Source organism: Aythya marila (assembly GCF_965140915.1).
Source record: "Aythya marila genome assembly, chromosome: 2".
Classification (NCBI taxonomy): Eukaryota; Metazoa; Chordata; class Aves; order Anseriformes; family Anatidae; genus Aythya; species Aythya marila.
The window spans coordinates 60,824,926-60,838,814 of NC_139043.1; the positions used below are offsets into that span (position 1 = coordinate 60,824,926).

The 13,889-nt window shown below is 38.4% G+C and overlaps 1 protein-coding gene across 2 annotated transcripts in view; it reads left to right on the top strand.

The window, feature by feature from the left end:
• Nucleotides 1-13,889, top strand: part of ITGA9 (integrin subunit alpha 9) — a 221,026-nt gene that overhangs the window by 165,287 nt on the left and 41,850 nt on the right. For both annotated transcript variants that reach the window (XM_082754412.1, XM_082754413.1), the window contains exons 20-23: nucleotides 989-1,068; nucleotides 4,316-4,405; nucleotides 6,793-6,901; nucleotides 9,629-9,736. In XM_082754412.1, the coding sequence (XP_082610538.1) occupies nucleotides 989-1,068; nucleotides 4,316-4,405; nucleotides 6,793-6,901; nucleotides 9,629-9,736 (387 nt within the window). The remainder of the gene's footprint in view (nucleotides 1-988; nucleotides 1,069-4,315; nucleotides 4,406-6,792; nucleotides 6,902-9,628; nucleotides 9,737-13,889) is intronic.

A 13,889-nucleotide genomic window follows, 5' to 3' on the forward strand; every position in this document is an offset into this window, starting at 1 on the left:
ATGAACTAGTAGAAGATAGTAGAGGATGAACTATTTTGTAGTATTTACAAACCCAGCTACGTTCTTTCTGTCCCTAAAAAAAGCTGTACACCTGACTAACTCAGGAAGGTGAGAAGAGGAATAACTTCAGAATGACCAAACAAAATCAATGTAAAATTTTTCATAAAATTTAAATTTCAAAAATTACTCCTTTCTATTTGAATTGACATAGCATTTGACCTTATATTGGAATTTTCTGTTACTGATCATTTATTTCTTAGAACGTAGTCTTTTGAAACATTTAAAAAGATTTAAAATACAGTGGAAAAAATACAGCAGCAAAATATTACCTGGAGTGTAAGGATTTCAGTGTTTTGTTTCAGAATAACATAGTTGGATTACCTCCATTTTTTTCAGTAAGCCATTGAAATTAGCATGAATTCGGAAATTTTCACTTGGGTTTTAGAGGTACATAAATATTTGATGCAACAGCTTTTTTAATGTAGTGCTACAGTGATCATCAAGGTAGGTTCTCTATTCAAAATTGGCACCTGATTTTACCCAGTTTGATTATTGGCCTGAATGGTGCTTTGACTAGTGCTGGTTGTTCTGGGTGTCAGTGCATGCCTATGACATGATCTTTATTCCCTGAAAATATCACTTCACCGGCAACTACTGTACACATTGGTGCTGAGGTAGGATTGGATAATGATCCCTTTAAACTAGAAGACACTTCCACTGGCAGATAATCTACTCCAAAAGTATCATTGAATGGCAGTTCTAATAAAGGCCTTTTCACAATGAAAGAAAAATTGGATTCTGTAGTATTTGAACAGATGAGCAATTCCTTAGATTTAAAAGCTACTCTACGGTAGAGGAGGCTCTATTAAATGTATGAAAGTGTGCTACATCTGCATAGCTAGACCAGTAAAATATGTTTGAAGTTTCAGAATAAGTATGTTTTGAAACAAAGTACAGTGTTTCTAAATACCATTTTTTCTTTGTGCAGTACGAGTTCAGTGTGATCTTTGACACAAGTCATTTGTCTGGGCAAGAAGAAACACTTACCTTCCTTGTCACTGCCCAAAGGTAAGAGAACCTTTGTACGTCCTGATGACTTGTATATTCTTCCTTGCATGATGTGTGCATTGCATTTGTTTGGCAATCGTCTGATAGCGGTGACATGATATGATAGCACATTTATGGACAGTAAAAGAGGTTAGATGGCTGAAGCTAAATGTGTGTATTTTGATAATACAGAGGAACCATGTGACTTACCTTCCTGAAAAATGAGGTGGGATTGTGTGTAGGGTTTGCTTGCCAGGGAGCTGTGATTCTGAAGGAGCATTTTGTGTTCTCTCAGTTGGAAGGCCCTTGTTTTTCTGTGCCCATCCCTTTGGGCTGTATATCAAGCTCAGTTCAGCTGTGCTTGACGATCAGAACCAGGCAGATCCACTTGTTCCAGCATTTGAATGAAATAAGCATGCTTGGATGCAAACCAGAAAAGAAAAATGCTTTCATCAGATGGTCAGGGATCTTACTGACAGTTTCCAAAGTTGATGTCTATTTTTTCCCCTCTCTGGATCTTTAGGAAGGTATGCCAGACTGCATGAAACAGCTGAATGGGGTACTGTCCCGGAGGTATTTGCAGCAGGCATTACGGTAGTGTGGTGCCAAATATTAGCCAGTAACCTTAAGATATATGCATAGGAACTTCATCTTGGGCAAAATAAAAGATGTTACAAGTGCTCTGTGCCACAAAGAAGCAGACACCAGGGATGGTTCTGTCTCAGGCAGTGTCTGGGTGTTTATGGAAACCAACTGTAGCATAGCTTCATTAACCTGGGCCATAAACTGCCACTCTGAGGTGCTGAGTGTGGGACTGGTTGCTGCTTCCACTTACTGTGTGAACAGGCCAGCTTCATATCCTGCCACATCAAAGTCAGTATCTCCAGTGTGAACTCTCCTCCCCACTTTGATGATGCTTCAGAGGCCAGCTGGAGATGAGAGAGGAGATGTAGCAGTTGCTGAGTGAGTGCTCTTGTAGGGCAGCATCCTCCCCCTCCTGTAACAGCTGCCGGCAGGGAAAAAGATCTTGCAGCATGTGGTGCCAGCAGGAAACGCTGACAGTGAGACCTCACATCAGATGGGCAAGACCACGTCTTGCACGTTTAGACCGGTTTTATTCTCTGTGAAGAGAAGTTGATCGTGTGTTCAGATGACCCCGTAATACCTCTAGGTCAGGCAGATGTATTGGGATCTGCCATGTAAATGCCAGCCATTGCAAGGATAGGTCAGGAGTGCTTTACATTTGCCCAGCCAGCATTTTCCAGGCTGTACCTCTCCTTTCCCTGCCGTGGATAGCACAGGGCTTTCCTCAGTAACCTCACTCCTCAAGATTTCTGTGCACTACCAGTGAAGAGGGTTAGTTGCTGCTTTTAGATGGAACAAATAAATATATAGTAGTTTGTACACATAGTGCAAATTATCAGAGGGATTAAAAGACTATTTTTCCTTTCAGAAGGATGGGCTGGAGGACAGTTGTGTTGTTCAGGATTCAGCTGAACCTCCAGCAACAGTGCAGTTCCCATTGCTGAATTACCCTCGTTTTCTCCATGACTTTGGCAAATTGCTCAATTCCCTTACTGTCAAATGAGAGTAATAAAATGTTTCTACCACAAAAGTTGTTGGGCTTTAACAGGGTGCCCTGGGGTAAGGTCAGTGATAAGGAAATGGACAGGGAAATGTCTGTGTTGTACTGTGGTTAGACTGCAACGAGTGGGGACATTGTTCCCACACAAAACTGGAGCTAGTCCTGCAGAAATGTCTGGCATGGAAAAGCTGTTAGCTATACCACGCTGTCACTGGAAACTAAGTATTACCCTTCAAGTGGCCACTTAACCTGTCCCTTGTAGCTGCAAATTTGGCAGTAGCATCTGTAACAAGAGACTGGTTCTGTAGTGGGGGAGAGAGATCAAAGACTCAGCACTACACTAGGTCTTCATTTTTATTTTTGTTTATTTTAAACGTAACTCTTCTGTTGCTTCCTAGAGTAAACTATTTTGCTGGAACTAAATTCACCAAGCTATGTTTTCATTTTTTTTACAGTAACTGCTTCTTTTTAAACAGATAAACACATACATATGAACCCTATACTAAATTTTACTTGCTTATTCTGCTTCTCAGCATAATATCTTGGTATTTGAGATGAGAAATGTCTCCATTTTGGCCTATTCAGAAGAAAAGCTTTTGTTGAGCCATAGCTTTGTTTAGCCAGTATAGCAATGTGTCAGTCTCAGAAGGCTGAGCTGTATCTACATATATATGTAGCCAACAGGCTCTGTTTTCATAACCTGATTGAGCAACTCATCATATGCGTGGTATCATTTGGGATGTTACTACCTGCTGTTGCCTCAGTGGTAATGTTCTGAAGTAAAGTGGATCATATCTTTTAACAGGTAGACTTGTGAGTAAATCTGATAAGCAGCAAGGCAAAAGCAATCAGAGTCACTGCTGAAGGAACAGGAAATATATGCAATATATTCTTCTTTTAAGCTGTCACCCACCAAGCAGACTCACCATCAGAATTAGAATATTTACAAGTTTGCCTGTTGGTCATGCAATTCAGGAACCTTTTCTGGACTTAATACACAAGTATTCACACTGAAATAAACCAACTTAAATGAGACATGACTGCTCACTTTTCTCTTCCCTTCTTCTGCTTTTGACCAGTGGTGGCAACTGGCTTTGAAGACACAAAGTAGAACTTCTTTCATTTTGACAATTAAAACACGCAGAGGGAGCAGAACAGCTGAGAGTTTGCGGCCAGTTCAGTATGAGGGTCTACATGCAAAGTTGCTCATAGCAGTACCGAGACAATGCTGTGAAATAATGCAGCTACAGTAAAAGGGCAGCTTCATTTACTGTCAAGAACCTCTGTGAAGTGTATGTATCCCTCCCAAACTGATGTGCAGTCAGGCTGGGATAAAAATCAACCATTTGAGTTGCTTTTGAAATATCCTTGTTTCTCTCCACTATGCATGATCACTGCTGTAGTTCTGCACTTTTGAACTGAGAATTTTGCTCAAAGATAGATTTATCAGCATAAGTCTGCTTATGCCCCAGCCACAGAGGAAGAGCTGCAAAGCACGCTTTGTATGTGTGCCCCCTCCAAAGAGGGATGAACAGAAGTAGCAATCTTTAAGAGGCTTCTTAATGAGAGGCAACATCACTGGGAGAGGCTCAGAGTACAAAGCAGAGAGATGGTAGCTGTGTAACTGTGGTATATTGTAAAGGCTGTGGTTTTACAGTGTGTTTATTTTTCTTTGTGGCACAGTGGAAACCTAGAACACACAGAGTTTCTGCATGATAATACTCTAACCTTGTCAGTGCCCCTGATGCATGAAGTGGACTCATCTATCAATGGGTAAGTACTAGTCATCAAATGAAAACAAAATAATATCAGTCCTAACAATAACATCTCAGTCTCTCTGAGTGAAAAACTGAATTTTTCTCTTTGTTTACATGTAGTGAGAATGTTGCTTTTTCCTTGTTTCCCAGAGTCTGGAAATAAGGACAACCTCATTCATTATCTGGGAATTTTATTTGTCATTCCTTTCATTCCAGCACTGTACCTCTTTCTCACTCCGTTCTAGCTAGCACTGATTAGTTGTCATCTCATTTATAATAGGTATTTTAGTGACTATATTTGAATTCATGTGGTTTTGTGGATATGATGGACCTTAAAATAAAATAAAAATAGAAAAAGCAAATTGCCTCTTGTTCCTTAGGGCATGCCTTTAAAGATATGGTTGAGAATCACCAGGCCAAAGGTTAGGGTCAAATGTTCTGGGATTGTAAGGATCTTGGTGGAGTCTAGCTGTTTGCCTTTCTGTTTAATTTCACAATCAGAATTTGCTTCTGCTTCTGTCTCCTTTCCCACTCTCTCTGCTTCCTATTCTGCAAAGCGTCTGAATACCAGCCGAGGAACATCACTCACCCTTTGACTGAAATACTTATATAGCACATGCCCAGTCCCTGGGAGAGGGCAGTGGTTAACAGAGACAGAGGAAAGAAGGTTACCTGCACTGGCATGTGATTTGGCTGAAAGGCTGGGTGTACTCAAATTCATGGCCAGGTCTAGGTTTTACCATATAAAGATGATTTCCCCTCATATTGCATAGCAATAAAATCCTTAATTTACTGCCACAGAAGTCAGAATGTGTGGAAGATATGTCTGAGCTTGCTCAGAGAAATGAAGAGTACTGTCAGATGTCACAAGACGATTAGCAAGGACAAAAATCTTCTATATACTGAGAACACAGTCCTAGCAGCATGCTCTGAAAGTTTTTGAATGCTTTCACACTTACGGATTGTGTAGAAATTTAACTCTGTATCCTTTGCTTCTTGATGCTTTGACACGGATTTTATACAGCTTTACAGATATGAAAGAAATAATGTGTCTTTAGATCTCTGCTCCCCACTTACAGAATACTGCAGGTGGAAAACACTGATACAGATTGGGCTTCTTTCTTTCTCTTCAGAATATACCTCTTAAAACCACAAGGTCTCTGAAGTTGTCAGCCCCACCCAACTGGCTATGTGGATTATTTTCTGCTTTCCCATAGACAAAGCTTAGTTGATTCAAGTTCATGGAAATGTCCAACTACTGGGGAAAAGTTTGGTTTGTTGGAGGGTACAGCATTCCCAGGAAATACTAGGTAATACTAGTAATACTCTTTTTCAGACAGTATGTTTTTAAAGCTTAATTTTATTAGCTATCCTGCATTTGAGGCTGCAAGAGCAACCTTCATCCCTGGTCATAAATAGCCCTGAAGGGCTTGTCCCACATTTGGGAGAAGCCTTCTGGCACAACACTGTAGATGGGAGGAGTAAAATTTGTCTCCTGCTGCTTGCCCTAGCAATCCCTGGCACAGGAGGCAGGTCAGGAGACCAGAAAAAAAAGGAAATGTAACTAAACAGGCTTAAAATCCTATCTCAAAATAGTCTGATCAAAAGGACAGCCAAGGAACAAAGCAGAGTTTAGGCAAACCCTGGCTGAGGTCTATCTGAAATTACACCAGGACCCTTTCCAGCCAGTGGAGCAGCCTAAGAGTAGGAGGAGGCACAAAGGATGCTTAAAGCACTCCTGGTCCTCCTCTCTAGGATTTCACAGTACTCTGTGGTGCTTCCAAGTCTTTTTTGATAAAACCCTACTGTATTTTACGTTGTAATAAGGTGGTAAGAGTAGTTGAGGGAACTTGGCCTTTGCCACTGCAGCTCTAAGCAAGTCATATCCCCTCTGTTCTTCCCTTTAACCATCTGCAACTCATAAAGGTAATGATAGCTAATGAGGGGTTTATTCATGAAATGCTCTTTTAACAGTAGATAAAAATGAAATGTTAGTTTAATGAATATGTAACTGAAAGTAATCCTGTTAGTAACTGCTTCAGACTAACTTGGTAGTGCAATGACTTCCTGTGTTACACAAGCTAAAGAACTTGCATAAATTATTATTGGCAGAGCCCATGGGCCCTGAGAAGAGGTTTTGTGATAGGAAAAGATAAAAAGAGAGATGTAATCAAAAGAAATCTGTTTCAGTTGGTGCTGGGATATTAAGCCTGGTCAGCTGAGATGCTGTTTATGTAGTCTAGTATTGTCAAGAGGAAATCAAATCACAAATAATAGATTAATGTAAAATGGTTCCATAGAATTTCCCATGGCCAGAAAGCAAGAGATGAGATTCAGAGCCAACAAATATATTTAATTTTGGTGACAAGCACAACTTAATAAATACGTTTCTTGATCTTTCAGAGAAGTCTTTCCTACTTCCTTTTTCTATGGTGATTCTGTGGAAGCATCCAACTTTGTTCAGCTAGAAAACCACGAATGCCTTTTCCAGTCTCTCAACTTCACACTGCAGGTAAAACTGATCAATTGATCCTTTTTTTTTTTTTTTTTTTTTTTTTTTTTGTACTGCTTTCCTGCTTGACAGCACATTCTAATTTTATATCTCTTTTATTCTGAGTGTGGTATGTGCTTTAGTGCATGTTTCCATATCACAGTATGATGTGCAATGCATTCTTGAGCGGATGCCATATTTACAGTGTGCAGGGATGGTGTATTTCCTTATCTGAGTATATTATTACAAGGATTACAAATAGGGCATCTCACTTACATAGGAATGAAGCTGCTACTGTTTGTTTCTATTTTACCTTTCATCACATGCTGAGTAAAGAACTCTAGTTACTGAAGTGCCACATCTTGGATGCAGTCCCAGGTTCAGAAAGGAGGAGTAATTCTTTTTAGCAGCTTGGTCATGGAGCAGAGGATTGGGCAGCCTACATCCATGAGAATGAGCACATACTATGCAAGGGATTCCAACTTTGCCAAATGCCCCTGGTATGAAAATGTTTATAGCATTACTAATGGGAGCATAGCACAGGGAAGAGAATGTAACACTAAAAATATGGTGTGAGAAGGTTTCATTATATGTCTCATAGCATATCAGTGTTATTCAAGTATTATCTACAGATTAAATTTCACTTGACATTTTGTTGGGTTCCTGAAGTTGTAAAACATATGGAGCATTTATTGTAACAAGCTCTTGCAGTGGGACCAAAATGAACTTGTCTCACTGCCATGGCTGTCTCTATTACAACCACTTCACATCCTCTTTGACCACTAGATGGAACTAGGGAATGATAAATAAGGCAGAGGTGGGGGAATTATTTATAGTGAAAAATAGTCTTTCGCCTTTTTTCCCCTTTCTGTTCTCCTAGGCATGAATGCCACTTGGCTTATAATGAGTAACACATGTCTGCCTCCACGGACAGACTGTGGTCCAGAGCAATTAAGCCCCCACTGTCATGCAGTGCCCTTAGCTATTTACTGAAAAGGAGTGAAAACAGGATTTCAGGACATTAAAGCTTTTTGTGAACCAGGCTATTAATTCTTGTGATTCTGATTTCATTCTTGAGGTTTTATAGGTCTTCCCCAGCCAGTTAGTGGTTAGAAGCAGATAAAGAACAGATGTACTGATGCTTTAACTAGATTATTATTTTCAATAAAACAAAGTGATAACAGGTAAGGAAGAGAAAACCTATATATTGGCAGAGCCACCATTTGTCCTCCCCCATCCTCTTGTGTATCATGCACACACTTGTAAACTGCAATATTAAAAAGTTATTTTCCATATAGAAGTAGAAAATTATGCTGTAACAAGTCACAGATCTGCTCTCTAGTAACGTGATAAACCTCATAGCTGTGTGTGTCAGAAAGGGTAGAGTTTCATAATGGGCAAAGCATGGTTTGTATTACTGCTTAATTGTTTTTAATGGTTTGCCTGTCACTTATTAATCTCTTCCAGATGGAGAAAAGTAATAGTTTCTTAACCCAAAAAAAGAAAGATGATTTACAAAAATACAAAAATACTTTATAGGTTTTTTTTATATGTGAAAATCTATACCATGTCAAATTTTAATACGGGAAGAGATGTATGCATCATTTTTTTTGGTAACATGATGTTCACTGAAAATGTCTTTTCTTCCTTAAGTCTGATAACTGATCTCAGTGAAATAATCAAGATTTTTAAAACGTTTTACACGAAACATTATGTTTGTATTTCATGCAGCTTTTATCATGCTCTATTATAGTGGGATTGCTCCCCCTGCCTGGGGCCTCAGGGTTTTTGTAAGGATTTGGCATTGTGAACTTATTCTCTTTATCAGTCAGGCATTTCTTCAAATATAAACAGTGTTTGAAGAACGAAAAGTTGTTGTTTTTAATATCAGTACTTTACACAATTGAAGCACTGATTGCTACATTTTTTGACAGTACTATCTCAGTGTAGGTAAATATTCTGACAGGCTTAATGCTTTTAATGGATGCACTTATGCATGTGTTGTTAGAAACCACCAGGAAATATTTTTCCTGATTAAAAAAAAATGTAGATAGACATAAAAACTTACTTTTGTAGACAGATTTCCATGGATTTTTTTTTTTCTCTTTAGCAAAAATCCACAAATTTTGGAATTTTCACTGGATACTTTCTAGTGGTGGACTAGAAATTCTTATGTTGAAAAGTTGTGGGGGATTTGATAGAAAGCCAAAGTTTTCCACAAAGAGTTTAATTTAATTGGAAACCCCAGATCTTGAATGGAAGTTGTTCACATGCATTTCCTGGCAACTCAGTTCAGCAAACCCTAGTTAAAGTCAACATTACTTTGGGTTCTGCTCCATAATAAAACACATGCAGAATATAATGCAGTGGTTACCAGATGGAAATGAGAATGTTGGTAGAGACAGCAGTGTTTTTTACAGTCTTTTAGACTCTCAAAGAGTACTTGCAATATACAAGTATCTGTACATAAGATAATGTCATATGCTATTTGTATTGGTAATTATCCTGCAAAACTGCTTCTCACTTGATACATGAGCTGTGGTTAAAGATTTTTAGATAAATTAAACCTTTGATTTTATCTTGGTACTTACAAAAGAAGATTTTGTCTGAAAAGATTGAAAAGCAGGCATAAGATTAGATTTTTTCAAATTTACCTATTCTCCCAGCTCTGGTTGTACATTTTTTCCCATTTATGAGCAGTCATATATGTTTTGTTTTTTTATACACTTATATGCATATTTTTTATAGGTTTACAATGCTGGACCAAGCACTCTACCTGGTGCTTTTCTTGACATTTCATTTCCAAACCGCCTTTCTGCTACTGGAGCTGAAATATTTCATGTTCAGCAGATGATGGTGAGTATATTACAATGTGCGTTGAGCCCAGAGAGATGCTGAGACCTATTAATGTCTGAAACAAAAAATGTCCAGCAGAACTAGATGAGTCGACTAATTGGGTTATTTATTTATTTATTTTGAGACAATAAAAGGTTCTTTGTAGCTGAGGACAGATCATCAAAAGCAGCCGATCTCTTCCAAGCTGTTGACTGCTCCTTCTCACCTAGGGCAAGCAGCTGGTTGTGTTCGTGGTTTCCTATCATGTCTAAAACTGGATCAGGCTAATTCTGAAGGAAGTGTGGAGAACACTTCCCAGAGTCATGCCTCTAAAGAGGATCAAGTCTTACTTTCAGAGTCCACTCTGGTTAAGTGGTGCATGTGATATATCAGCAGGATGTGTTACCAAGCCTACTTATGTTCCCTGTTTTTTCTAGGATCATCTTCAAAAACACTGGCTAGATCTGCATGCATTATCAGTGTATATTTTCCTATATTCTGTATTATAATTTACTCTTTCTGACTGTTCTTTTAACCAATGTAAGCAACAGAGGAATTTATTCTTTCAACATAACGTTTTTCAGAAGATGATTTTGTGTCAACAACAAAGAAAACCAAAGTAATTTGTGGTAAAGACACATTCTTAGATTTCATTTTTAATATTTATTACTTCCAAAGCTTTTGTTAAACCACTAAAATACCATCATTTATACTGTGGTGGCCAATAGAGGGAAACCTCACTCCTGAGGTAAATTTATTGTTGAATTTCAGAGTAATCTGTTTTTATGAGACAAAACCATCTCCTTCCATCAGCTCATTGTTTACTTGAATAGAAATATTATACTTTCTTTGTGGCTAGCTACTTTTCTAGCCTTTTGGCTGAAAGGTATAACCTGCCCTCATACACAGGTAACTGTGTTACTGAATTAATATGAATACAGATCTAGTAAGACCTTTCTGAGCAGGTTTCCAAGATCTGTGCTATTGATAGGTATGGTATATATATGGATCACAGATGGGGACTCAAGACAGAAACAGATTTAGGATATTGGATGAGGCACCAGCATTGTATAAACTGAGTTGATTCTCCAGCTAGACTGAAATAATACTCCATCCTATGTCTCTTTTTTTCTTGACATTGCATTTCAGTGTTTTATTTAGTCCAGCCCTGTATGTGGAAATCCACATTCCATTTGCCACATTGCCTATCAAAGGATCCTGACCCATGTCCTTGTCTTGTCCCATCTCTGTATGCTGCCTGAACGTATATCTGTGATCACGTCATGTGCTCACAACCCCACCAGAGGGGTAGGAGTCTCCTTAACAGATTTTCTCTGCCCAGACTCTGTCTCCTCTTGAGTCACCCATCCTATGTTCTCCTGGGCAGCCAAGAGAGAGGGATAGCAAATTCAGCCTGTCTAATTGAGGGTATGATTAATTCCTTTCAGGCATTGATTGCTTTTTGATGCTGACTCTTCTAGAAATCAGGGCAAATTGTCTTAGACAAGACACGTTTTGCATGCTTAAATTAGCTGTATGCTACCCACAAGGTATACAAGCAGTAATTTCCAAACAATTTTCATTGTTTCTACTCAAGACCCCAAGTTGCACTGACAAGGTTAGGATGGCCTATATAGTTTTGAATAGCTATTAGAAGGAAAAAAAAAAAAAAAAAAAAAGAGGCAAGAGCCTTAAATCATGCATTTAACTAGTAAAAGAGCTTCGTGTTTTTTATTGCTGTTGTTGCATGCTATGCATGCTATGGCTTATCTAGAGGAGGTCTAGTTGGTCAGTGTGGCATCAGGTACCATGCTAGTAAATGCTTGTAGGGTTTGCATCCTTTTTCTGCAACAACTGTTGTGTTTTTACCAGCATTATCTGACATTTTTCTTCTACTTTTTGAATTATATTTGTAGAAATTTCCAACTACTGTTGTGAGACTTATTTGCCTTGTAGGCTGAAGGGTAGTAGTAGACACGTGTGACTTTATGTATCTTCATGAAATGCTGGTGTACCCTGTATTATTTCAACCAATGCTTTGGAATATATGGTCAGTAGGAGTCTAATACATGATTTCCTGAGCACCTCTGACATGTCCATAAATGTTATCCAAGCAAATCCTATCTGGGTTAGTGGCTATCCCTGCTTTACAGATAAATAATTGAAAAAAAAAAAATAGTTTGCCTTAGGCCACAGAGGAAATTTATGTCAGAGATGGGCACTGAACCCACGTCTCCTGTGTCCTAGTATTGTAACAAGAAAAGCATCCTGCCCTTCTCTCTTGCCTGTCTCCCACTGAGTTTTTATTGACTGAAAAGAAAACTAAAATCGTGCACTTTTTCATGCTTTCTCATACCAAATATACAACAACAAAAAATCAAAACTAAAATCTGCAGATTTGAATGACCTTTGGAAAATGAGTTTGAACAGATATTTTTCAAAAGCATTTTTGTATGCCTATTTATTAACGTTTTCAAGTTTTTGTTTACTTTGAACTTATGTACCAGGCTGTAGCAAAGGTTATAGAGTCCTTTCAGACAGCACAAAGGGTTCTGTAATTACACATTTCTCCAGCTGGCCTAGGTGTCAGTGTTACTGGACCTTTCAGAGTGACTGTCAGTAAAACAGCAGATCAGGAATTGTCATTTATCTGTAACTTAAACTGTTGATACAGCATTTGAGATTTGGTGACATTATGCTTTTGCTTTTTTTTTTTCTTCTTTATTTCCTCTCTCTTTTTTTTTTTTTTTTTTTTTTCTTTTTGAAAGCTAATAAGGCTTTCGGCACTTCTCTAGTGTATAGTATGGTAGGGAAACTTATGGGTAAAAAAGCATAGTAAGTATGAGTTTGTGTCTCAGATATACATAAACCTCACAGGATAATGCCAGGAGCTAATTCCTTCATATTGTGTTGACTGATCTAGCCTTTCATTCCGTCACAAAAAATAATAAAAGGAAGAAAGTCACATGTGACTGCTGGAATGGTCTATATCTCTGGGAGGTGTTCATATGAATTATTACCTTGCTGCTCCTGGAGGAAATGACAGCCCTCATGCTTCCTCTGTTCCTGTTGCTCTAAGCTTTTGCTTTATTGCAGAAACTACTTTAAGATTTTCTTTCAGAGGAATTCAGGTCACAAAGATATTTTGACATCCGGAGCTCCACTTTAGAGATGTTCAGACTCTTTTCAAGGGGGTCTAGGGAGTTTATGCAGCACAAATCCCCAACAAAACCCCCATAAAATAAAGGAAATAAGTAAACAGTAAAAGCCAGAAATAGAAGAAAATTGTTAATTGAAAGAAAATTAGAGACTTAACAATTGAATATACCCCTTTCAGAAATTCTAAACAACATGGAAATGTTAGAAATTTTGCAAGTGAATTTAACTAGTAAATTTCACCACTGACATTGATTTTGTATAGTATTTGTCAGTCTGCAGTGGTAGATGATGTTTTGGAAGCCAGTAAGACAAACTGCTTTTATGTATTTTTGTATTTACTCTCTTGGAGAAGTTTTAAGGCAGGTTAAAAACATAATTAATGAAATACCTGAGCTTGTTGGTAAAAGTGTTAGGATTGTCACAGTACAGGTGATGACACTGAAAGCTTCACCTAGAGTACAGGAGAGATAGTGTTAACAGAAATGTAGATTCTCTGCTCTTCAAGCCACTGATTATCTGTTTTTTCACAAAGGAAAACAAGGCTCATTATACTTGTCTGTGTTTTGGTTTTGAACTGAAAGATTAATAATTTCCTTTGGGTATCCAGATAATTTGGAGAGCAAGGGAAGCACTACTTGACTTGCCAGCCAAGAAGCTGCTTTCTGGGGCATCCAGAAAAATTTTCACTATGGGAGTTCCTACCAAATTAACCAGAGTATTTCCTGAAGCTGTTGATAAATTAGCAATAAATCCAGGATTGCCCCAATGCTGGCTTTATGAAACTGGATAGGAGTGTTGCATTCCCACTTATTTTATTTCCAGCAAAGGTGAACACAATTATGAGGAACAAGGGACCAACAACTGGAGGCATAATTTGTTTAAACCAGAAGCCAGTTGCAATGCAAGCAGATGATCCTCACTCCTCCTCTGGAGGAACCAGGCTCTGCAGGGCTGACAAGTCGTTCAGATAATTGTCCTGGTTCACACCGTGCAGCTTTAATTCTGGTAACAAGGG